The sequence below is a fragment of the Oncorhynchus masou genome, chromosome 32 (assembly GCF_036934945.1).
Source record: "Oncorhynchus masou masou isolate Uvic2021 chromosome 32, UVic_Omas_1.1, whole genome shotgun sequence".
Classification (NCBI taxonomy): domain Eukaryota; kingdom Metazoa; phylum Chordata; class Actinopteri; order Salmoniformes; family Salmonidae; genus Oncorhynchus; species Oncorhynchus masou.
Window position 1 is genome coordinate 81,097,353 of NC_088243.1, and position 25,581 is coordinate 81,122,933.

The 25,581-nt window shown below is 45.3% G+C and overlaps 1 protein-coding gene across 1 annotated transcript; it reads right to left on the minus strand.

Moving 5' to 3' along the window:
- Positions 1 to 11,619: 11,619 nt before the first annotated feature.
- LOC135527127 (stanniocalcin-2-like) lies at positions 11,620 to 25,110 on the minus strand. Its single transcript, XM_064955774.1, has 4 exons — positions 24,776 to 25,110; positions 16,854 to 16,996; positions 13,720 to 13,931; positions 11,620 to 13,471 (listed from the first exon to the last, which is right to left on the minus strand). Exons 1-4 carry the CDS (start codon positions 24,912 to 24,914, stop codon positions 13,111 to 13,113), a joined length of 855 nt encoding a protein of 284 aa, XP_064811846.1. The 5' UTR covers positions 24,915 to 25,110; the 3' UTR covers positions 11,620 to 13,110.
- Between the last annotated feature and the right edge of the window lie 471 nt (positions 25,111 to 25,581).

Consider the following 25,581-nt stretch of genomic DNA (forward strand, 5'->3'; position numbering starts at 1 on the left):
TAGGCCTAGTTATTCGATAATTCAAGTTATTCTATAATTATGCATATAATAAAATAACTGTAAGACAAGGTTTTGGGAGAGAATTGGTGTGCGTAAAGGATCCACGACGCGCTGAGAGTACCTTGCGCAGGGTTGGCATCACACTCGTTATTAATGCTGGTGGAGACAGCGGTGCCGAGACAGACAGTATTATCGTTTGTTTTATCTCCAGCATCGTTTAACATAGATCCCGGGAACTAAATGGGTCCCACTGTCTCCAACCCGGCTCGCAGTGTTTATAGTTTTAAAGACTATTTGCGCGCCTCGAAAACTGATGAATGGTCGCGAAGTAGAGAGAGCATCAACCCTGCCGTGTCTCGTGCAGCCATAATTTGTGAAATAAAGTAAACGGAACTCAGACAAGCCTCAGTGCAGTGCATGGAAATGATTTTTTTTCTTTCTTCATGACTTATTTTTCCCTCTTAAGGTGTGTAAACAATTAACATCGAGTTGGCTGCAGTCTGTTGTGGCCAATCTCAATAAAAGTTTATAGGCTATACACAGTTGGTGACAGACAGGCCTAGGACCTGCAGGACTATCTGACTAGGTTTGAGTTAATTCTATTTCAGGCTTTCATTAATTTAATAACATGGCTTTTCAGTTAAATTGACCTCATTTTTTCAAGCAGTCCCTGTGTCAACTGCCCAAATTGAACATGACATGTTTCACGTGGTTCATATCCCTAATGCATTCTCTCTTTCGACGAAAAAGTACACTCACTACTGTAAGTCGCTCTGGAAAAGAGCGTCTGCTAAATTACTAAAATGATTTTTTTAAAGTAAAATGTATTTCTCTCCTTCCGTCCCTCCGTCCCTCCCTCTCTCCCTCCCCGACCCGTCTGTCTTCAGCACATCTCTAGTTAGATAAAGCGATAGATAAGGCTGCTTAAAAACTTCCGCTGGACTGGATAGTTGAGGATATTCTCCGGGGCTGTGTGTGTGTTTTATCTAATGAGTCTGTGACGGTTCCTGTGTATGTGGACTGTCGGGAGAGTAGCGCGAGCAGACGCCACGCGCATTAGCACGAGGGACTGGCGTCTTTCCGCTGTCATCGAGACCTGTCAATCATATTGGGTGATCTTAACACCTTTCTAATGGCGCTGACTAATTACCTTGGAAAGATTAACTGGTTTAGTCGTTGATCTGATAAATGATCGAATTAGATATCGTCGATAATTGATTCTTAGCCTAATGGAAGTCGATATTGTTATGCTGTGTTCAATTGTAGCCAATCTTTAGGCCTATTTTACTGTGGACGTTAATAGTTTCAATTAACCTGCCCTTCAAGATACATTAATTAGTGCGTGACTTAGACAAACAACTTATTTTTATTTTGTCCATGATTATGTGACAAACGTAGACACATTTTTTTCGTCTTGGCATTTAATTTAGATACATTAAGATAGGTCCATTTAGGCCTACATAATTATTGAAGTTGTAATTTGTAAATGTCAAATGCATTTGATCAGACAATGTTGGCAGGTATGATGCAGTTAAATATTCGTTCCAATCGAAAAATAATAGATAACCAATTTGATGATGATTTATTTAACCTTTATTTAACTAGGCAAGTCAGTTAAGAACAAATCCTTATTTTACAATGAAGGCCTACCAGGAAACAGTAGGTTAACTGCCTTGTTCAGGGGCAGAACGAAAGATTTTTACCTTGTCAGCTCGGGGATTCGAGCAAGCAACCTTCTGGTTACTGGCCCAACGCTCAAACCACTAGGTTAATTAGGATTAGGCCTACTACGTTTCTATAACCTAATTTAGTCATTGCGAAATATAATTTAGCTGGGTTCAATATTATTAGATCATTATTAATCTGAGAGTGGGGCCAATATGCCCTTATGGTTTACTAAAATACAAATGTATCATATTTGAATTGTTAATAATTTTATATTAAATCATCCATACGAAATTGACCTATGTAGGTTGTTTACAAACACATGGATTTGTTATGTAAATTACAAACAAAACAAGTTATTGTTTGGTAGCCTAGGCCTAGAGCCAACATGAAGTTATGTGTAGGCTAGACCCAAAATATAGTGGGAAAATATCATCATTACCAACTAACTCATTACTTTATCATGAATATACATTCTGTAATTATACAATTATTAAATAATACATTTTATTAAAATATGATCACGAAAAAATCATAGTCCTCAATCATAATGGTTTAGTCTTGTCTGAACAGTCAGAACAAAGTCCCCTCAAGTCTTTTTTTCACACCCAACACTTGTTTGAGTTTGAAGAGTTCACCTATTCCCCTTCATATAACTCTATTCCCCTTCATATAACTCTATTCCCCTTCATATAACTCTATTCCCCCATGTATCAATTCATCCTCAGACACAATACTGTACTTCTATCTCTTTCTGACTTATTTTCTCTTTCTTCTCTCTCCCTCTCTTTCCTCTCTCTGTCTCTGTCTCCCTCTCCCTCTCGTTCCTCTCCCTGTCTCTGTCTCCCTCTCTTTCCTCTCCCTGTCTCCCTCTCCCTCTCTTTCCTCTCCCTGTCTCTGTCTCCCTCTCTTTCCTCTCCCTGTCTCTGTCTCCCTCTCCCTCTCTTTCCTCTCCCTGTCTCTGTCTCCCTCTCTTTCCTCTCCCTGTCTCTGTCTCCCTCTCCCTCTCTTTCCTCTCCCTGTCTCTGTCTCCCTCTCCCTATCTTTCCTCTCTCTGTCTCTGTCTCCCTCTCCCTATCTTTCCTCTCTCTGTCTCTGTCTCTCTCATTCTCTTTCTCGCTCTCTGTCTCTCTCACTCTCTCTCTGTCTCTGTCTCTCTCCCTCCCCCCCCCAATCCAAGGCCAGACTACATGTGGTGACTGGTCTGTCACCCAGGTGTCCCTCCATCTCTCTCACACCCTGATTGTTCCATATAATATTAGCAGCAGCTGGATGCAGATAAGATTTCCTGAATGGATCATCTTTTGTTTTTCTGACATAGCTGTGCCCAAGACAGACACTGTTCCTTGCTGTGTCACTGGCAACCCTCTCTGAAGTAAGGTCAGATTGGGACAGACACTTGGCCCCATAGTCTCTTAATTTACTTGAATAAGATTAAAAAATAAATATGTATATACAGTACCAGTCAAAAGTTTAAACACACCTACTCATTCCAGCATTTTTTCTTTATTTTTACTATTTTCTACATTGTAGAATAATAGTGAAGACATCAAATCTATGAAATAACACACATGGAATCAGTTAGTAACCAAAAAAGTGTTAAAGAAGTCAAAATATATTTTATATTTGAGATTCTTCAAAGTAGCCAACCTTTGCCTTGATGACAGCTTGGCACACTCTAGGCATTCTCTCAACCAGCTTAATGAGGAAGTCACCTGGAATGCATTTCAATTAACAGGTAAGGCTTGTCATAAATGATGGAACAGTGCATGCAATTCCTACAGATTCCACACGATGTCGCCAGTGTTGTGATTACCAATGCCCTTTATCCTTGGTTAGGATAGTCAATCGCACATCCGGTCTTCAAGTGCGCAACTGAAAAAAATGTCAGTGAGGGACTGGACTTCATTTTCTTTACTTCTAGTTATTGAATACAGATCGCTCCATGATCAATTTGATCGTTTATTAACGTTTACTAATACCTAAACTTGGATTACAGAAGTAGATTAAAGTGTTTTGTCAAAGTTTATAGGCAACTTTATGAATTTTAAAAAATTACGTTGCGTTGGGAAACGTGCATTTTCCATGGATTTCACGGTGTTCATAAATGGACATTTTGGGTATATATGGACCGATTTAAACAAAAAAAGACCCAATTGTGATGTTTATGGGACATATAGGAGTGCCAACAAAGAATCTCGTCAAAGGTAATGAATGTTTTATATTTTATTTCTGCGTTTTGGGTAGCGCCGGCTAAGCTAATTTCTTTGTTTACGTCCCCTTTGTGTGTATCTGGGGGCAGATAATAGCTTGTCATGCTTTCGCTGAAAAGCATTTTACAAATCTGACATGTTGGCTATATTCACAACGAGTGTGGCTTGATTTGACTACCCTGCATGTGAATTTTAATGAAAGTTTGAGTTTTAACGAGTACAATTAGTTGGCGCTCTGGAATTTCCGCTCATTTGGTTCCTGTACAGGAACCAACTCCTGAAGAAGTTAAGAAGGCCAGCATTTTGGAGTCGCCTCTTCCCTGTTGACTTTGAGACTGGTGTTTTGCAGGTACTATTTAATGAAGCTGCCAGTTGAGGACTTGATGCGTCTGTTTCTCAAACTAAACACTCTAATGTACTTCTCCTCTTTCTCAGTTGTGCACCGGGGCCTCCCATTCCCCGTTCTGTTCTGGATTGAGCCAGTTTGCGCTGTTCTGTGAAGGGAGTAGTATACAGCGTTGTACAAGATCTTCAGTTTCTTGGCAATTTCTCTCATTGAATAGCCTTCATTTCTCAGAACAAGAATAGACTGACAAGTTTCAGAAGAAAGTTTTTTGTTTCTGGCCACTTTGAGCCTGTAATCAAACCCACAAATGCTGATGCTCCAGATACTCAACTCGTCTAAAGAAGGACAGCTTTATTGCTTCTTTAATTAAAACAACAGTTTTCAGCTGTGCTAACATAATTTCCAAAGGGTTTTCTGATGATCAATTAGCCTTTTAAAATGATAAACTTGGATTAGCTAACACAATGTGCTATTAGAACACAGGAGTGATGATGGGCCTCTGTACGCCGATGTAGATATTCCATAACAAACCAGCCGTTTCAGCTACAATAGTCATTTACTACATTAACAATGTCTACACTGTATATCTTATCAATTTGATGTTATTTTAATGGACGAAAAAATAGCTTTTCTTTCAAAAACAATTACATTTTTTAAGTGACCCCAAACTTTTGAACAGTAGTGTATGTCCCTTTATTTAATGTATCTGTGGATTTTGTCACCCAAAATTTTGTTTGGTTTTTGGTGGCTGTCACATGATATTTTTGTCAGTAGTCCTAGTCCACCACCATGTGGTCATTACTGTAGTTGAAACAGTGTATTGTGATGTGTGAGCAGCCATGTGAAGTGTCTTCTGTCTGTGCACCATTTTGTCTTCATTTCTCCGTCCCTCTCCTCTCCATAGACCTCTCCTCCCTCTCAGCTCATGTTCTGAGGCTTGGCTGGGGATCAGTGAATGTGTTACTGAGTTCAAGGTAGTGTGATGGTCCCTATGGGGGCCTGGGATGATATGTGTTCTGGACTGCATTACCTGCTGTTATTGTTTTGTCTACAGCTTTTCCCAACTGATGTTGGGCCTCTTAGGTCTCAGATCTTTTCTCAATTAAAATGTACAAGATAATCAATCATTGTCAAGATGGTGTAGCACAGGGCTATTCAAAACTTACCCTACGACTTGTGCCAAACTCCTTCCACGAGGGCCAAGTGTCTGCATGTTTTCACTCCAACCTTGTTCTTGAACGATGATTTAAGGTCACTAATTAGTAAGGAACTCCCCACACCTGGTTGTCTAGGTCTTATTTGAAAGGATAAACTAAAAACCCACACCCGGACACTCTGCCGTCCGTAGAAAGAGTTTGACACACCCCTGCCCTACGAGCTCCGGAGCCTAATGATGTTCTCTTCTACCTGATAATGAATTGCATCCACCTGGTGTCCCAGGTCTAAATCAGGCTCTGATTAGAGGGGAACCGCCCACCTGATGTCCCAGGTCTAAATCAGGCCCTGATTAGAGGGGAATCACCCACCTGATGTCCCAGGTCTAAATCAGGCCCTGATTAGAGGGGAACCGCCCACCTGATGTCCCAGGTCTAAATCAGGCCCTGATTAGAGGGGAATCACCCACCTGATGTCCCAGGTCTAAATCAGGCCCTGATTAGAGGGGAATCACCCACCTGATGTCCCAGGTCTAAATCAGGCCCTGATTAGAGGGGAATCACCCACCTGATGTCCCAGGTCTAAATCAGGCCCTGATTAGAGGGGAATTAGGGGAGAAAGCAGTAGAACTGACTTTGAGTTCCAGATTAGAATTTGAGGGTAAAGTGTGGTGTAGGCTGAGAGGTGGTTTATTGCCCATGACAAAGATATTTTCACAGGCTTACATTTTTCAGTGTTTGTGTGATAAACAATATGACGTGAAATGTAAGTTTGTTTTCTTGTGTACATGGAATATATTTTGAAATGTAAGACAGCTAGTTGATGTCTGTTTCTGTAGTCCTGGTGCTGTAAGATCTGCCATGACAGTCTGTGCTTGTTATATTGTGATCATTGTAACTGAACTTTACAATAACATGTTAAAGGTGTAAGGGGTTATTTAAAGGTGTAATGCAATCATAGATGGTTGCTTTTCTGTGATATTCGTCTGCTAAATGACTTAAATGTAAATGTAAATATTCCTCTGACCACAGCAATTTGTCCAATTGATTCTTCAAAGTATGATTGTGCAGTATGTGGTTTGCCCTGAAGGAGGCGGTATCACACAATATTACACTTTAGTGATCAGGGGCACAACGTTTTAAAATGTTCCAATAGAAATATGTTATGTAGAACAAACTTGCATCTGCAACCTGAGAACAATGAATCATGTCTGCTCTATTCATGGCGTTACTTACTATCTCAATGTTTGGCAACTGAATGTTGCCCTGGTATTGAAGAAGACATTAATTGTAGCTGAGAAAGTCCACCCTCAGTCTCTGGTGCATTAAAGTAATTCCTTATCTTGTCTTTGTGGTAAGCATGTTTTTCAATGTATCTTTTCTGGATCTCGTGCCAGTATTATATAGTGGTCATAATTCCTCTGAGTTGTTGTCATGTAGTTCATGATCAGAGCTACCTACTGAACACACAACACCTTCATGATCAAACTCAAGTGTACAAAATATCCACACAAAAATACACTTTAATGATATCAAGATACATTTGTTGATTTTGATTTCATGAGTCCTTAAGAGTTTCATAGTACTGTTTGTATACACATTATCAGACAGGTGAATTAAAACCAGACCACATTCTGTATGGTCATTCTGGTGCGGCTGCTAATCCATGAGCACAACTGGGCGTGTAGAGGAAGTGACGTGCTGTATAGAACACTGAGAAACAGGAAGCACTTCAGACTATTTCTCCCGGAACACAAAATGCAGAAGATAGTGACAGAGTATGGAACAGATTGTCAGTTACAGTCATTTACATTATTAATGGAGTGACACACCTGGCACCCAACGATAAGGCAATGAACTGCAATAGGATGTCACATCATCTGAATAGACATGTCGAAGCTTAGAGCGGCAGGAGAGCCTCCAGGACTGGCCAATATACACATCTGAACTGTAAGAAGAGGTGGGAAGAAGGAACAGGGGAGGAGAGGGAAAGAGTCGCTCCTCAGGAACCGTTGAGTGGAGTTCTCGTCCTCCTTTCCTCTCTCTCCCCGTGCGGCCGGCCAGCTCTTGGCTGTAACCCAGAGGAATTCTCTAGTGGCCTTGGTAAATCTACCATTTAGAATAACAGCGGACTGCAGCCAGAGACAGTGTGGGGGTCCTCACTGGGTTGCGTCCCAATAGCACCCTATTCCCTATATAGTGCACAATGTAGGGAATAGGGTGCCATTTTAGCACATGACTGTGGCCAGGAAGAGACAGAGGGGGGTCTGACCTGGAGGTTAAACAGGATGACACTGTTGATTGACTGCTCCTGGTTACTTAACTGCAGAAACCTCAATATTTGTGTTAGCTCCCTGGGATAATGCCTAGGAGTTTAGCTCAGTGGGCTTTCATAGTCTTGTGGTGTCACGTTAGTGCACAGACTGGCTACAGTCTGGAGAAGGCTTCAGCTGTACAGCGCTCAGTGGTATCATCAGAAACACACCTATCAATCATAACACGCAGGCAATCATACTAGTCAATCAATCATACTAGTCAATCAATCATACTACTGATGCTTACTGAGATGGAGATACTGGGATGCTACTGTATGTCTAGCGTGTCTGTAGCATGTCTGTAGCGTGTTGTAAAACTGTCTGTAGTGTGTCTGTAGGACTGTGTAGCGTGTCTGACTGTAGCGTGTCTGTCTGTAGCGTGTCGTAAAACAGTAAAACTGTCTAGTGTGTCTGTAGGACAGTCTGTAGTGTGTCTGTGGGACAGTCTGTAGGACAGTTTGTAGCACAGTCTGTATTGTGTCTGTGGGACAGTCTGTAGGACAGTCTGTAGTGTGTCTGTGGGACAGTCTGTAGGACAGTTTGTAGCACAGTCTGTATTGTGTCTGTGGGACAGTCTGTAGGACAGTCTGTAGGACCGCCTGTAACGTGTCTGTCTTTCGGACTGTCTGTAGCGCACCCGCAGGACCATCTGTAGCGCGTCCATAGGACAGTCTGTAGCGCGTCCATAGGACCATCTGTAGCGCGTCCATAGGACTGTCTGTAGCGCACCCGCAGGACCATCTGTAGCGCGTCCATAGGACAGTCTGTACGCGTCCATAGGACAGTCTGTAGGAAGTCTGTAGTGTGTCTGTAGGACTGTCTGTAGGACAGTCTGTAGTGTGTCTGTAGGACAGTCTGTAGTGTGTCTGTAGGACAGTCTGTGGGACAGTCTGTAGGACAGTCTGTAGTGTGTCTGTAGGACAGTCTGTAGTGTGTCTGTGGGACAGTCTGTAGGACAGTCTGTAGGACAGTCTGTAGCGCGTCTGTGGGACAGTCTGTAGGACAGTCTGTAGTGTGTCTGTGGGACAGTCTGTAGGACAGTCTGTAGTGTGTCTGTAGGACAGTCTGTAGTGTGTCTGTAGGACAGTCTGTAGTGTGTCTGTGGGACAGTCTGTAGGACAGTCTGTAGTGTGTCTGTGGGACTGCCGTGGGACCGTCTGTAACGTGTCTGTCTTTCGGACTGTCTGTAGCGCACCCGCAGGACCATCTGTAGCGTGTCCATAGGACAGTCTGTAGCGCATCCATAGGACAGTCTGTAGCGCGTCCATAGGACAGTCTGTAGCGCGTCCATAGGACAGTCTGAAGGACAGTCTTTAGTGTGTCTGTGGGACAGTCTGTAGGACAGTCTGTAGTGTGTCTGTAGGACAGTCTGTAGTGTGTCTGTGGGACAGTCTGTAGTGAGTCTGTAGGACAGTCTGTAGTGTGTCTGTGGGACTGCCGTGGGACCGTCTGTAACGTGTCTGTCTTTCGGACTGTCTGTAGCGCACCCGCAGGACCATCTGTAGCGCGTCCATAGGACAGTCTGTAGCGCGTCCATAGGACAGTCTGTAGTGTGTCTGTAGGACAGTCTGTAGTGTGTCTGTGGGACAGTCTGTAGGACAGTCTGTAGGACAGTCTGTAGTGTGTCTGTGGGACAGTCTGTAGGACAGTCTGTAGGACAGTCTGTAGGACAGTCTGTAGTGTGTCTGTGGGACAGTCTGTAGGACAGTCTGTAGTGTGTCTGTAGGAGAGTCTGTAGGAGAGTCTGTAGGACAGTCTGTAGGACAGTCTGTAGTGTGTCTGTAGGACAGTCTGTAGTGTGTCTGTAGGACAGTCTGTAGGACAGTCTGTAGGACAGTCTGTACAGACTGCTCTGGCCCCCCAATGGTGGAACAAACTCCCTCACGACGCCAGGACAGCGGAGTCAATCACCACCTTCCGGAGACACCTGAAACCCCTTCAAGGAATACCTAGGATAGGATAAAGCAATCCTTCTCACCCCCCCCCTTAAATGATTTAGATGCACTATTGTAAAGTGGCTGCTCCACTGATGTCAGAAGGTGAATTCACCAATTTGTAAGTCGCTCTGGATAAGAGCGTCTGCTAAATGACTTAAATGTAAATGTAAATGTAGCACGTCCATAGGACAGTCTGTAGCGCGTCCATAGGACAGTCTGTAGCGCGTCCATAGGACAGTCTGTAGTGTGTCTGTAGGACAGTCTGTAGTGTGTCTGTAGGACAGTCTGTAGGACAGTCTGTAGCGCGTCCATAGGACAGTCTGTAGCGCGTCCATAGGACAGTCTGTAGCGCGTCCATAGGACAGTCTGTAGTGTGTCTGTAGGACAGTCTGTAGGACAGTCTGTAGCGCGTCCATAGGACAGTCTGTAGCGCGTCCATAGGACAGTCTGTAGTGTGTCTGTAGGACAGTCTGTAGTGTGTCTGTAGGACAGTCTGTAGGACAGTCTGTAGCGCGTCCATAGGACAGTCTGTAGCGCGTCCATAGGACAGTCTGTAGCGCGTCCATAGGACAGTCTGTAGCGCGTCCATAGGACAGTCTGTAGCGTGTCCATAGGACAGTCTGTAGCGTGTCTGTCTTTCGGACTGTCTGTAGGACAGTCTGTAGTGTGTCTGTAGGACAGTCTGTAGTGTGTCTGTGGGACAGTCTGTAGGACAGTCTGTAGGACAGTCTGTAGTGTGTCTGTCTTTCGGACTGTCTGTAGCGCACCCACAGGACCATCTGTAGCGCGTCCATAGGACAGTCTGTAGCGTGTCTGTCTTTCAGACTGTCTGTAGCGCACCCGCAGGACCATCTGTAGCGCGTCCATAGGACTGTCTGTAGCGTGTCTGTTTTTCGGACTATTGGCGTCTGTCGTACGGACTGTGTACGACCGTCTGTCGGACTGTCTGTGGCGCGTCTGCAGGGCAGTCTGTGAGCATGTCTGTCGTTCAGGCTGTCTGTAGCGTGTCTGTAGGGCCGCCCGTAGCGTGGCTGTTGGACTGCCAGTAACGTGTCCATAGGACCATCTGTAGCGCGTCTGTAGCGTGTCCGTAGGACCGCCTGTAGGACCATCTGTAGCGCGTCCGTAGGACCGCCTGTAGGACCATCTGTAGCGCGCCCGCAGGACCGTCTGTAGTGTGTCCGTAGGACTGTCTGTAGTATGTGTCTTTCGGACTGTGTGGCGTGTCTGTCATTCGGACTGTCTGTAGGACCGTCTGTCAGGCTGTCTGTAGTGTGTCCCATGGTACCGTCTGCAGCGTGTCCCCGGGACCGTCTGCAGCGTGTCCCATGGTACCGTCTGTAGCATGTCCCCGGGACCGTCTGCAGCGTGTCTCCGGGAACATCTGTAGCGTGTCCCCGGGACCGTCTGCAGCGTGTCACCGGGACCGTCTGTAGCGTGTCCCCGGGACCGTCTGTAGCGTGTCCCCGGGACCGTCTGCAGCGTGTCACCGGGACCGTCTGCAGCGTGTCCCCGGGACCGTCTGCAGCGTGTCCCCGGGACCGTCTGCAGCGTGTCCCATGGTACCGTCTGCAGCGTGTCACCGGGACCGTCTGCAGCGTGTCCCATGGTACCGTCTGCAGCGTGTCACCGGGACCGTCTGTAGCGTGTCCCATGGGACCGTCTGCAGCGTGTCACCTGGACCGTCTGTAGCGTGTCCCCGGGACCGTCTGTAGCGTGTCCCCGGGACCGTCTGTAGCGTGTCCCCGGGACCGTCTGCAGCGTGTCCCCGGGACCGTCTGCAGCGTGTCACCGGGACCGTCTGCAGCGTGTCCCATGGTACCGTCTGTAGCGTGTCCCCGGGACCGTCTGCAGCGTGTCCCCGGGACCGTCTGCAGCGTGTCCCCGGGACCGTCTGCAGCGTGTCCCCGGGACCGTCTGCAGCGTGTCACCGGGACCGTCTGTAGCGTGTCCCCGGGACCGTCTGCAGCGTGTCCCCGGGACCGTCTGCAGCGTGTCCCATGGGACCGTCTGCAGCGTGTCCCATGGGACCGTCTGTAGTGTGTGTCTTTCGGACTGTGTGGCGTGTCTGTCATTCGGACTGTCTGTAGGACCGTCTGTCAGGCTGTCTGTAGCGTGTCCCCGGGACCGTCTGTAGCGTGTCCCATGGGACCGTCTGTAGTGTGTGTCTTTCGGACTGTGTGGCGTGTCTGTCATTCGGACTGTCTGTAGGACCGTCTGTAGCGTGTCCCCGGGTCCGTCTGTAGCGTGTCCCGGGGACTGTCTGCAGCATGTCCCATGGTACCGTCTGCAGCGTGTCCCCGGGTCCGTCTGTAGCGTGTCCCCGGGACTGTCTGCAGCGTGTCCCATGGTACCGTCTGTAGCGTGTCCCGGGGACCATCTGCGAGTACGTTACCCCAACAGTAACATTTGTGCCTTGAATCCAATAAAAGTTTCAATAATTCATCTTTAAACCAAATCAATTGGAAATCTCCTTTGGATCTTCCTAGTGCTACTTACTGTATGTACAACATTGTCACCCCAGTCGAGTGAACTCTAGTAAACCTCAGCGTCACAGAGAGGAGTCACTACAGAAGGGACCAGCATGTTGAGGCACCTGGAAGCATGGGGTTGCACATTAGCTGAAATCAGAGGACCTAAGCTATGTCTGCTATTTCTGCATCCCAAATAGCCCATACAGCCCTGGTCAAAAGCAGTGCACTCTGTAGGGAATAGGGTGCTATTTGAGACACACTATGAATGTGCTGCTACAGACAGACGCTGTGTCCTGGGCTCCCTAATAGTAGGAATCCTAACGATGGAAGCTGGCCATCAGAGAATGTACCAGTTTGTTTACTTTTCCATGGTTACCCACCTCATGCACTACAAGCCATATGTGCCAGAACTGGACTTGAAAACCAGTACAGTTTGTATTTAATCATCAAGTATCTAGAATTATAATACTACCAACACATTCCCACTTTGAAACAACAAAGCTGAATGTTACATATCTATGGGTGGTGATGGGTCGTGATGGGTGGTGATGTGTCGTGAGGTATGGTAGGGTATACGACAGAACACACCATGTACTTTAATCGTATAGTACATCAGTACTGCATATGGTGACTATATTTATACATGTTCGTACTGTATAAATATAAGTATATCTATGTACATTTGGATATTTAAACAATCAAATAAATAATACAAATATAATGAAATGTTACAGTGAGTACGATTTTTAGAAACGCTATTAGAGCCCAAGACGTCCTAACACTTCAGATACAAATCAGGATAATAATACCTATTATATTTCAATAATGAACAGAAACGTTGGTGGACTACAATCTGGAGTAACTGAACGAGCTACACCATGTTACCTGCAGATTTACCATTTGGGACTGCTGGAATGACTGGAGAGGAGAGGGAGAGAGGGGGGAGGGCTGCGATGGTGACACGGTCGGGGGGGAGAATCAGGATAGTTAGGGTCCAATGTCTCTTTCACCTCCGGATGTCTGTGGCCTCAGGGTCTTCCTGCTCCGCCACCACCCCAGCCTCGGGGCTCTGTCGGCGGGGACCCTGGCTGCGGCTGCGGGGGTGGGCGTTGAAGCCTCCTTTACTGGACTTGTCCCCCTGTCGGGGGGGTCGGGGGTGGTCTGGCTCAGAGTGGGGGGACCCGTGGCGGCGGTGGTCGGGGGAGGAGGGGGCCTGACCAGGAGAGGGGGTGAGGGAAGAGCAGACACTCAGGCTGTCACAGAGAGCCCCCCAGTTCTGCTCACACTGCAGCCGGACGCTCCTGGTTAAGGCCTCCTTCACCTCCTCCCCACAGCTCAGTAGAATGTTAACCAGCTCCACATATGGCCTGTGGGGGGGGGGGGGTGGAGATCATGGGATTATTATACTAATATAGGGCTAGACATCCACAGCTTGGTATGGGTGGTTGACCTTCTAGGTAAGTTAAAAGGGGAAGAGGCAGAGAGAAGAGTAGAGACGGCAGAGAGAATGAGACAAAGGGTCAGAGATAAAGAGGGATGTAGTCCTCTTCACCCTTTAGGAAAGAGAAGGGATGAGACGGACGAGAAAGACACTGATGAATGCAACCATCCTCACCCTTTAGGGAAGAGGTCCTGGAAGTGGATCATCTCCACCATGACCGCAACGTTCTCCTTGGCTGCAGAACACAGGTTGTGTCTGAGGTAACACTCTCTCTGCAGCTGGAACACCATCTCTTTAATGGCCAGGCACTTCCTGCTGATGCAGCTGAACTTGTGTCTCAAGCCGTGGGCCATGCACTTCAGAGCATCCTTTATGAACGACTTACCCTAAACCCACACAGTAGATATAGAACACTCAACCCGAACCCTAAACCCACACAGACATATAGAACACTCAACCCTAAACCCACACAGTAGATATAGAACACTCAACCCTAAACCCACACAGTAGATATAGAACACTCAACCCGAACCCACACAGTAGATATAGAACACTCAACCCAAACCCACACAGTAGATATAGAACACTCAACCCTAAACCCACACAGTAGATATAGAACACTCAACCCAAACCCACACAGTAGATATAGAACACTCAACCCAAACCCACACAGTAGATATAGAACACTCAACCCAAACCCACACGGTAGATATAGAACACTCAACCCTAAACCCACACGGTAGATATAGAACACTCAACCCTAAACCCACACAGTAGATACAGAACACTCAACCCAAAACCACACAGTAGATATAAAACACTAAACCCACACAGTAGATATAGAACACTCAACCCTAAACCCACACAGTAGATATAGAACACTCAACCCTAAACCCACACAGTAGATATAGAACACTCAACCCTAAACCCACACAGTAGATATAGAACACTCAACCCTAAACCCACACAGTAGATATAGAACACTCAACCCTAAACCCACACAGTAGATATAGAACACTCAACCCAAACCCACACAGTAGATATAGAACACTCAACCCAAACCCACACAGTAGATATAGAACACTCAACCCTAAATCCACACAGACATATGAACTCAGCAAAAAAAGAAGTCAATTTTCACCCTGTCTTTCAAAGATAATTCAAATAACTTCACATATCTTCATTGTAAAGTGTTTAAACACCGTTTCCCATGCTTGTTCAATGAACCAGCTTACAGATCATTGCACTGGTACATAGCTCATCTGTAATTAGCCCACCCAACTACCTCACCCCCATATTGTTCTTTTTTTCTTCTTCTCCTTTGCACCCCAATATCTACTTGCACATTCATCTTCTGCACATCTATAACTCCAGTGTTTAATTGCTAAATTGTAATTATTTCACCACTTTGGCCTATTTATTGCCTTACCTCCCCCATCTTATTTCATTTGCACACACTGTACATAGACTTTTCTATTGTGTTATTGGCTGTTTGTTTATTCCATGTGTAACTCTGTAAAATAAAAACCATTAACAATGAATGAACATGCACCTGTCGAGCGGTCGTTAACACACTATAACCTTACAGACGGTAGGCAATTATGGTCACGGTTATGGAAACTTAGGACACGAAAGAGGCCTTTCTCCTGACTCTGAAAAACACCAAAAGAAAGATGCCCAGGGTCCCTGCTCATCTGCGTGAACGTGCCTTAGGCATGCTGCAAGTAGGCATGAGGACTGTAGATGTGGCCAGAGCAATAAATTGCAATGTCCGTACTGTGAGATGCCTAAGACAGCGCTACAGGGAGACAGGACGGACAGCTGATCGTCCTCGCAGTGGCAGACCACGTGTAACAACACCTGCACAGGATCGGTACATCACACCTGTGGGACAGGTACAGGATGGCAACAACTGCTCGAGTTACACCAGGAACGCACAATCCCTCCATCAGTGCTCAGACTGTCTGCAATAGGCTGAGAGAGACTGGACTGAGGGCTTGTAGGCCTGTTGTAAGGCAGGTCCTGGCAAAAAGTGCTCTTCACTGACAAGTCGCAGTTTTGTCTCACCAGGGGTGGTGGTCGGATTTGCGTTTATCATCAAAGGAATGAGCGTTACACCGAGGCCTGTACTCTGGAGCGGGATCGATTTGGAGGTGGAGGGTCCGTCATGGTCTGGGGCGTCATCGGACTGAGCTTGTTGTCATTGCAGGCAATCTCAATGCTGTGCGTTACAGGGAAGACATCCTCCTCCCTCATGTGGTACCCTTAATGCAGGCTCATCTTGACATGACCCTCCAGCATGACAATGCCACAAGCCATATTGCTCGTTCTGTGCGTGACTTCCTGCAAGACAGGAATGTCAGTGTTCTGCCATGGCCAGCGCAGAGTCTGGATCTCAATCCCATTGAGCACGTCTGGGACCTGTTGGATCGGAGGGTGAGGGCTAGGGCCATTCCCCCCAGAAATGACCAGGAACTTGCAGGTGCCTTGGTGGAAGAGTGGGGTAACATCTCATAGCAAGAACTGGTAAATCTGGTGCAGTCCATGAGGAGGAGATGCACTGCAGTACTTAATGCAGCTGGTGGCCACACCAGATACTGACGGTTACTTTTGATTTTGACCCCCCCCCCTTTGTTCAGGGACACATTATTCCATTTATGTTAGTCACGTCTGTGGAACTGGTTCAGTTTATTTCTCAGTTGTTGAATCTTATGTTTATACAAATATTTACACATGTTAAGTTTGCTGAAAATAAACAGGAAGTTTATTTTTTTGCTGAGGTTTAGAACACTCTAAACTCTAAACTTTAGAACACTCTAAACCCTAAACTCACACACAGACATATATAAACACTCAACCCTAAACACACACAGGCATATAGAACACACAACCATTAATGATTGTATTTAACCTTTATTTTACCAGGTAAATTGACTGAGAACACATTCTCATTTACAGCAATAACCTGGGGAATAATTGCAAGGGAGATGAGAGGGGTTGAATGGAGCAATTAGAAGCTTGGGATTATTGGATTGGTTGATTGTGGTGAACCAATAAAAACCTGCTAACCCATGAACATACGTGTTCTAGTTCTAGGGTGGTAAGAACTAATTCCTCTGTGACCCAGTCTGATGGCCCAGTGAGAGGCCGGGACAAAGCCTGTTCTACCCGTCTGACAGGGGATCTGGCTGGGAATTGCGCCAGCTGGCTACCCCTGGACTTAGAGCCCTCTGCCCTGATACACAGAGACCTGACCTCCATGTGAGAGGAAAGGGGACTGGGGTACACACACATACAGAGTGTCTTACCTGGGAGTCGAACTTTCCGGCGTTGTGTAGGAAGGTCAGACAGATCTCCTGCAGGCCTCTGATCTCACAGGAGTTGTTCTCAAAACACTCAAACACACCACAGCCAACGTCTCCTGCACTCACCAGACAGTGCTGAATCTCAGCTGGACGGAGAGAGATGGAGAGAGTGTTGTCACTGACAGTTACGGTCTACAATCAAGCATCAACCTCTATCCCCATTACATGTAGTGATACAGGACATGGTCTTAAGCATAGTCTCAGAGCCGTTTCCCCCTCGTTGTCTCAGAGCCGTTTCCCCCTTGTCATCTTTTTAACCTAAGGTTCTGCTGAGTAAGAGTTCTAGGATCCTTTCCTCAAATAGAGACCACCTTGAGACCGTATTTTGTACCCCCTTGCTTCTTTGTCCACGTGTAACAAACAAAAACATTTATAACAAAAAAAGTTTCAGGTTTTCATAGTTTCCCACCAGGTTACTCTGGCCAATCAGTAACATGAATCAGTCAGCTGGGGATGAAAGAAAATGACAAGTGGTTTGGTCTGGACATCCAGGCTGGGATTTAAGTTCCCCTGGCAGACAGCTTCTATGTGGACCCTGGTCTAAAGTAGTGCACTATATAGGAAATAGGGTTCCATTTGGGATTCACATTCTTTCTACGGTCAGTATAGTAGATGAATACTAAACCAGCCTCCAGGCTTCGCTGCCAGAGACAAGAAAACCACATGTCTCTGTGGAGGGAGAAGACAAGAAAGCAACATTGTCTCTGTGGAGGGAGAAGACAAGAAAGCAACATTGTCTCTGTGGAGGGAGAAGACAAGAAAGCAACATTGTCTCTGTGGAGGGAGAAGACAAGAAAGCAACATTGTCTCTGTGGAGGGAGAAGACAAGAAAGCAACATTGTCTCTGTGGAGGGAGAAGACAAGAAAGCAACATTGTCTCTGTGGAGGGAGAAGACAAGAAAGCAACATTGTCTCTGTGGAGAGAGAAGACAAGAAAACCACATGTCTCTGTGGAGGGAGAAGACAAGAAAGCAACATTGTCTCTGTGGAGGGAGAAGACAAGAAAGCAACATTGTCTCTGTGGAGGGAGAAGACAAGAAAGCAACATTGTCTCTGTGGAGGGAGAAGACAAGAAAGCAACATTGTCTCTGTGGAGAGAGAAGACAAGAAAGCAACATGTCTCTGTGGAGAGAGAAGACAAGAAAGCAACATGTCTCTGTGGAGAGAGAAGACAAGAAAGCAACATGTCTCTATGGAGAGAAAAGACAAGAAAGCAACATGTCTCTGTGGAGAGAGAAGACAAGAAAGCAACATGTCTCTGTGGAGAGAGAAAACAAGAAAGCAACATGTCTCTGTGGAGAGAGAAGACAAGAAAGCAACATGTCTCTGTGGAGAGAGAAGACAAGAAAGCAACATGTCTCTGTGGAGAGAGAAGACAAGAAAGCAACATGTCTCTGTGGAGAGAGAAGACAAGAAAGCAACATGTCTCTGTGGAGAGAGAAGACAAGAAAGCAACATGTCTCTGTGGAGAGAGAAGACAAGAAAGCAACATGTCTCTGTGGAGAGAGAAGACAAGAAAGCAACATGTCTCTGTGGAGAGAGAAGACAAGAAAGCAACATGTCTCTGTGGAGAGAGAAGACAAGAAAGCAACATGTCTCTGTGGAGAGAGAAGACAAGAAAGCAACATGTCTCTGTGGAGAGAGAAGACAAGAAAGCAACATGTCTCTGTGGAGAGAGAAGACAAGAAAGCAACATGTCTCTGTGGAGAAGACAAGAAAGCAACATGTCTCTGTGGAGAAGACAAGAAAGCAACATGTCTCTGTGGAGAGAGAAGACAAGAAAGCAACATGTCTCTGTGGAGAGAGAAGACAAGAAAGCAACATGTCTCTGTGGAGAGAAAAGACAAGAAAGCAACATGTCTCTGTGGAGAGAGAAGACAAGAAAGCAACATGTCTCTTTCGAGAGAAAAGACAAGAAAACAACATGTCTCTGTGGAGAAGACAAGAAAGCAACATGTCTCTGTGGAGAAGACAAGAAAGCAACATGTCTCTGTGGAGAAGACAAGAAAGCAACATGTCTCTGTGGAGAAGACAAGAAAGCAACATGTCTCTGTGGAGAGAAAAGACAAGAAAGCAACATGTCTCTGTGGAGAGAGAAGACAAGAAAGCAACATGTCTCTGTGGAGAGAAAAGACAAGAAAACAACATGTCTCTGTGGAGAAGACAAGAAAGCAACATGTCTCTGTGGAGAAGACAAGAAAGCAACATGTCTCTGTGGAGAAGACAAGAAAGCAACATGTCTCTGTGGAGAGAGGAGAAGATAAGAAAACAACACTGTCTCTTCACAGAGAGAAGAATGCAGATGAATGCAGGGTGACAGAGAGATTATTACTGTGTCATTCTGCGTCAAAATACATCTGCATTGCCTGCCGTGAGGATAGGAGGGGATGCTGCACTGCAGATACAGCGCTGGGTACTAGAGACCATACAAACGCAGAAGGCATCTCCCTCTATTGTGCCTTTACGGAGTTGAAGTCAACAGGTGTCAGTTTAACCTGCTATTAAACTGTCATGTAGATGAGACTGCCTGTGTACTAATTAGTGTTCCCTGTCTGTGTTGCCAGTAAACATATTTGACCCCCATCTGCTTTTCACAGGAACTTTCCAAGTGACCGCCTGGCTGGGCTGCTGTGGGGAGATGGACTGGTCCTGTCCCAAATGGCACCCTATTCCCTATATAGTGCACTGTAGGGGATAGAGTGGGACACATACAAATGTTTCATAATGCAGTCTAATGTGACATGACACTGGTAAGACCAGTGGTTGATGTTTATATTGAAACCGGAGTATCCAAATATACAGAAGAGAAGATGTGTAACAGTCCAGCCCAGGGTTGGCAGGTGACACCACCCTTTGGCCTCTTGCTGTCCATGTAACTCAGTTGTTAGAGCATGGCGCCATCGCAACGCCAGGGTTGTGGGTTCGGTTCCCACGGGGGACCAGTATGAAAAAAATATATATATATCCACACTCACTAATGTAAGTCACTCTGGATAAGAGTGTCTGTTAAATGACTGAAATGCAGACGTTATACAATGTCTGACAAGTGGCAGCTAAGGACAGAAATAAAACAAATGATAGTGGACCAAAAATAAATGACCAGGAGAGAGGGAAAAGTCTGTTAACCCCAAATGGTAGGATATTTAGAGAGGCCTTCCCACAGGAGAAAAGCAGCCATTTTCAGTTCATGTAAACGGTTATGTAACATATAGTATATGTGGACACACTGTTAGGCTACACACACTGTAGGCCTAGTATAAGTGTTTATTTTGGACTATACAGGTTCAAAACATTTATTTTAATAACTTCTGTAATCAGTCTTGAAGAACCACAGAGAGAGTGAGTCCCATCAGTTGGGAGCTGAAAGGTTATTCATCTCCCTCTCCTCTCGTCACTGTCATTGAGGCACTCTGTCCACGTGGGATAGAATCACTAACTACACCGGGTATGGCACTCCATTTGGGCCGTTGAGAACGGGTCAGCACGAGAGAAAAAAACGTAGGATATACAGTCTTGGATATACAGCATATCTTAATGGGAGATATGAATGAATTAATAGACCTATGGCATTACAACATCGGATCACTGTAAGTGTGATATTTGATAGCCTAGGCAGATTAATCTCACGAGCCCTCCGGTCAGAGAAAATAACGAATTAACGCAGTAGATTTATTTGAGAAATTATGCTCGTCAACAAGCACTGCTCTGTTGGGGGGGGGGGGGGGTTGTGTAAGGGATGTGGGCATTGGGTTGAACTTTGGTGCGCTGCAGGAAAAGTGAGCCGCTGTCGGCTGCGAGTGCTTGTGTTGGCGTTTACACGGGAATGTGCGTGGATCGTACGAGCTGGCCGCAACGTGCATTGAATTACACAGTGGTGTGAGACTGACTGACTGAGGGACTCTACTGTGCACAGCTGCGTCAGAGCTGTCCCTGCAACTACAGGGATTTAAACCCTTACATTCTCATGATTTCTATATTGTTTAATGGAGAAGTATTTCATAATATTGGTTATTGTAAATAGACTGTAGCCATTTCCTAAGATTCCTGCTTAGAATACTGAAACAGCTCTGCAATGAGGCGATTGCATCATTCCCTATCAACATGCGTTGTAGGAGCCTAACAACCAGCAGTTCAAGCCTGGAGTCCACTGTAGGAGCACAGACACCAATAGTATTTGCTGGACGAGAGTGCTTAACATTTCTGAACGTAAATTGCGAACCGATTTTACATGTAGAATCGTGTAAAAAATGTCGGCAGTCAGGCGTCTACAGCGGGTGGTCCCTCAAACACAGCGCGCGGAATGTTCGGCAGATGAACACGAGTTCCACATTCAGTGCGATGTGTGCGAGCCTTAAAGAGGTTGCCATGAATTTCACAGTATCTTACAGGTAACTCCGTGGCGGGTAAAATTCTGTATTTCATATTACAACAGCGTAACATTGACTGTATTATACTTAAGTAATAAAGGGGGTGTGCTATATGGCCAATATACCACGGCTAAATTGTTATTATGCACGAAACAGAGCGCCTGGATACAGCCCTTAGCTGGGGAATATCGGCCATATACCACAAACCCCCGAGGAGCCTTATTGCCCTTAAACAGTAAGGCACTGTATTCTGTTGGGTGGAATTTCAGTACCATATGAACTATAACACCCCCGACCCAAAAAAATACAAATACAAATGTACTATTTTCCCATAATGCACCATAATTTACAGTATGCTACAGTTAAACATTTCAGAGTTTTTTTTTACTGTTTATAATACCTAAAATTACAGTTGTCCATTACAGTCAGTGGTGATTTTAGCATGTAAATCTAGGTGTCGCAAAAAAAAAAATATATGTTTTAGATACATCCCAGCAAAGCCACTACACGACACTAAAAAAAAAAAGACATGAATTGCACTATAAGGGTGACAAATGGTGCCCACAAACTGTTAAGGCCTACATAAAGCTGTCCCAACAGCAGAGCTTTATTTTCAGCACCATGGAGTGGATCCTTACCACCGCTACACCTGGCTATCAGCGGAGCCTTGTCTGGCAGCAAAACAGTTCATTCAGCCTCATTTACTGCCTTTAAAAAAACATAGCTGATATGGCTGACATGCTTAAACAAATGTGGTTTCAACTGACAATTGAGATGTACAAACTATGGCATAAGGGAATGATGAGCAGATAAGAGGAAATCCTTAATTTAGATTAAGACATTAATACGTGAGCTAAGATGGACATGGTCAATATAATTATTTGTTCAGCACTTTTGAAATGTACAGTGACAGAATTCAGAACATGGGACGTTTTTACAGTATTCTCCCTCTATACCAAGTCAGAACCGTATGATAAATAAAGGGGGCATATTAGCAAAGAATGGAAGTTCTTACAATATTTGATGACATTTCTCTAAAACAGGCTATGGGCTACATGTGCACCACCAAGTCAGAACATAGACGAAATTAAGAGGGGGGAAGGACCAAATTATTAAGGAGAGACACATGGGTTACTACCAGCTTACTACACAACATACACTTAGTATTACTTTCTTAGTTACAGTATACATATCTCCCTGGCATATTACATGATTTATGCAGCAGCATACAATACATTTTTGGACTCACCGTTGTGCTGTGCCCACTTGAACAGGAAGGTGGCACAGTGGTCCTTCTTGTGGGCAAATTTTGTCATGAGACTTTATCATCAAAGTCTGCGATTCTCTGGATTTATGGTGCTTTCAAGAGAACTGAAAACTCAGAGGGAAAAAAACTAGGTTGAATCATGACGTCAGTGATCTTCAGGTCGGAGCTCTAGAAAGAGGCCTGAGTTCCCGACTTGAATGACCATTCCCAGTTGTCTTGAACTCACTGAAGTCTGAGATTTCCCAGTTCCGAGTTTCCAGTTGTTTAAAACGCGGCAGAAGTCATGCTGGATTGACAGCATGGCCAATGTATTCAATCTTTTCTGGCCAATGGTGTTGCGTGTCACACCAGCCTTCGCTTTGGCTCCCCCTCCTGTCCAGCTCTGGCGGTCAGCATTTCCGGCCTTCTAGCTGCTGCCAAACTTGCTGCTGGCAAAACGCTCTTCAACCATCAACCCCGGACTTGTCTTGTCATCATTACACACACGGTTCCAATCCCCACTCAATCACTGTATATATATATACACTATTTAGCACTTTGGGTTTCAACCCGGTTTTATATATGGTACTATAATAAATTCAGTAGTTCTAAACCTGCGATTGCCTCCTCCTCTCTACACTTGTGACATTGTGTGAGAATGTTTATCCTTTTAAGCTTGGAAAAGAGACCCTTAAAGCCAGACTTGGACCACACCTCTCCACCGAATAGCAGGGGAAGCAAAATAGTGATTGCTTTACAACACTTGCAGTAAGCCACTGATTCCTTCCAAACCACTCGTTGTTGAATTTGCGATTCACAACTTGTTGTGTAATGTTTATGTCCAATCGTTGATGAGCACCGATACGTGTTATCTATAATTTATCTTCATATGACAAGGATTTGCCAGTAGATTGTCAAAGTGATTCATGATGACTGCTTGTCTAGCTACGATTTTGAAAGTATGATGTTGACAATCAAAGCTACGTTAGATATAACGTGATCCAGGCTGTATCACATCTGACCGTGATTGGGAGTCCCATAGGGCGGCGCACAATTGACCCAGTGTCGTCCAGGTTTGGCCATGGTAGGCTGTCATTGTAAATAAGAATTTGTGCTTAATTAACTGACTTGCTAAATTTTAAAAGTCATGTCATTTTATCTGTGGCCAATGACCTTGAGCCTTCTTGGATGGGCACTTCTACTGTAAATCTATGCACCCATTGGGCTTACTCTTTAGCTCTCCCTGTAGATTGAGGCGTAGTGTCCCCATGAGTGACAGAACAGTGAGCCAATCACAGCGAAACTAGAGAATATTACCAACCACTACACTCTGTATTTTCCGTTGGCTGCCCCACCACCACAGAAAGCACTGAGCTGGGCTGAAACACCTGCATTTTGGAGCTGCCTGACTCAAGAAAGCAAAAAAGAGACCATGTTTGCAGGCGGCTTTATTAACCATTTATTTATTTTTCACATTGATTACAAACTGATATGACACGTATTAATGCAGAAATAACATGCAAAACAGGCAACAGAAACATTTGATTTTTTATAGCTAAACAGGTGGGGCCTGCCCTGAATGACGGTCGCCACTGTTTACAATGTAGCCTCTATTTCAACCACATGACAATCACTCATGTGGGGTAGCCTGCTCATAGGCTAAGTCATTTTGCCAAATTTGTTTCATTTAAATGCAAAACGAGTACTCGTTGCCAATGGATCGGATGGATGTTGGCTAACTTTGAACCAATCACGTTGTATCGAGCATACCCAGAAAAAAAACGTAATCACATACACCTAGAGGCTGCCATATACACCGTCTATCATGACTTACCTTGTGTCTGTTTATTAACAATTTACTAACATATTGAATTTCTGTCTCCCTGTATTTGCAATATATGCACTTTGTGGATAATCTGAAATGGTAATCTCATCCATGATAAAAAACAGTATGTCGAGAGCGAGAGAGAGAGAGAGAGAGAGAGAGAGAGAGAGAGAGAGAGAGAGCGAACGTGTTCCTCGCTCTAATATCCACAGCGCGGAGAACACGTGCACACACAAGCATGCGGTACCACTCGCGCATATTTATCCCACTGACCTGTATTCTGATAACACAATTTCAACGTCGAGCCACTTCCCATACCAAGTCAGTCTGCATTATATGTGTATATATATATATGTGGTAGAAAGATAGAAAGGTATATCTATCTTCGTGGGTGCGTGTGAGCACGTCTGTCTGGGCTCTTTCTTACCTGTGTTCTGCAGAGACATACGTCCTTTCTGGCTCGCCGGTTTCTCTGACGGGTTGTCATGAACATCGATATTATCCAATCCCACCACTTGCTCCAGAACTGACAAAACCAGAAGCGCTATTGCAAATTTGACCAACATTTCTGCCTCTCTATCTGCGAAGACCAGTAGGTGCCTGTGTTATAGTCTGCCTTCTCTTCGCTCTGAAACAACGATGCAGTGTTGTATCGGAAACGCACCGGTCCAACCAGCCAGCCTGCTCTCTGTCTGTCTGTGGTAACTCGTTGCACTCAGCTGTAGACTGTATTCTGGCAGGCAGCGCAGAGAGAGAGAGAGAGAGAGAGAGTGAACGCTGGGACCGCAGGGATGCTGCCTATATCTCCCAGAGCCAGGGCGGGTCGTCAATTTAGATGGAGTCAAGCAGGTGTTGTCAGCCAAGCTCAGCGGCCAATCAGACACGCAGACTTCCACGTCCAAGGTTGAGAGGGGAGTGTCCAGTGGCTGTACCCGTATTTCCATATAAACTCCTGTAAAAAAAGAAAACTGTCTATGGGTAGGTGGTTATAAGCTAGTGTTTGGCTAAGAAACCTGTGTCTCTTGTTGTTCCTTGCATCGGAGGAAAGAAATGTGCAGCGGATGTAAACAGACCTGTCCGAATCATGTTGGCATGCCAACAGCTATTAGCCTACAATGTAATAACATTTAATGATATTTACTGGACACATCTGTTGTGGTTAGATTTAGGTAATACTTTGAATAACATATTGGTGGATACAAGGGGAAACATATTTTCCTACACCATATGAGG

Excerpts from the sequence above, each read along its gene's own strand:
- LOC135527127 (XM_064955774.1), bottom strand. The coding sequence starts at position 24,914 with ATGTTGGTCAAATTTGCAATAGCGCTTCTGGTTTTGTCAGTTCTGGAG. Across the intron at positions 16,997-24,775 it reads TATGTCTCTGCAGAACACAG|CTGAGATTCAGCACTGTCTG; the intron begins GTAAGAAAGAGC and ends CTCTCCGTCCAG. Across the intron at positions 13,472-13,719 it reads CAGGACCTCTTCCCTAAAGG|GCCATATGTGGAGCTGGTTA; the intron begins GTGAGGATGGTT and ends CCCCCCCCACAG.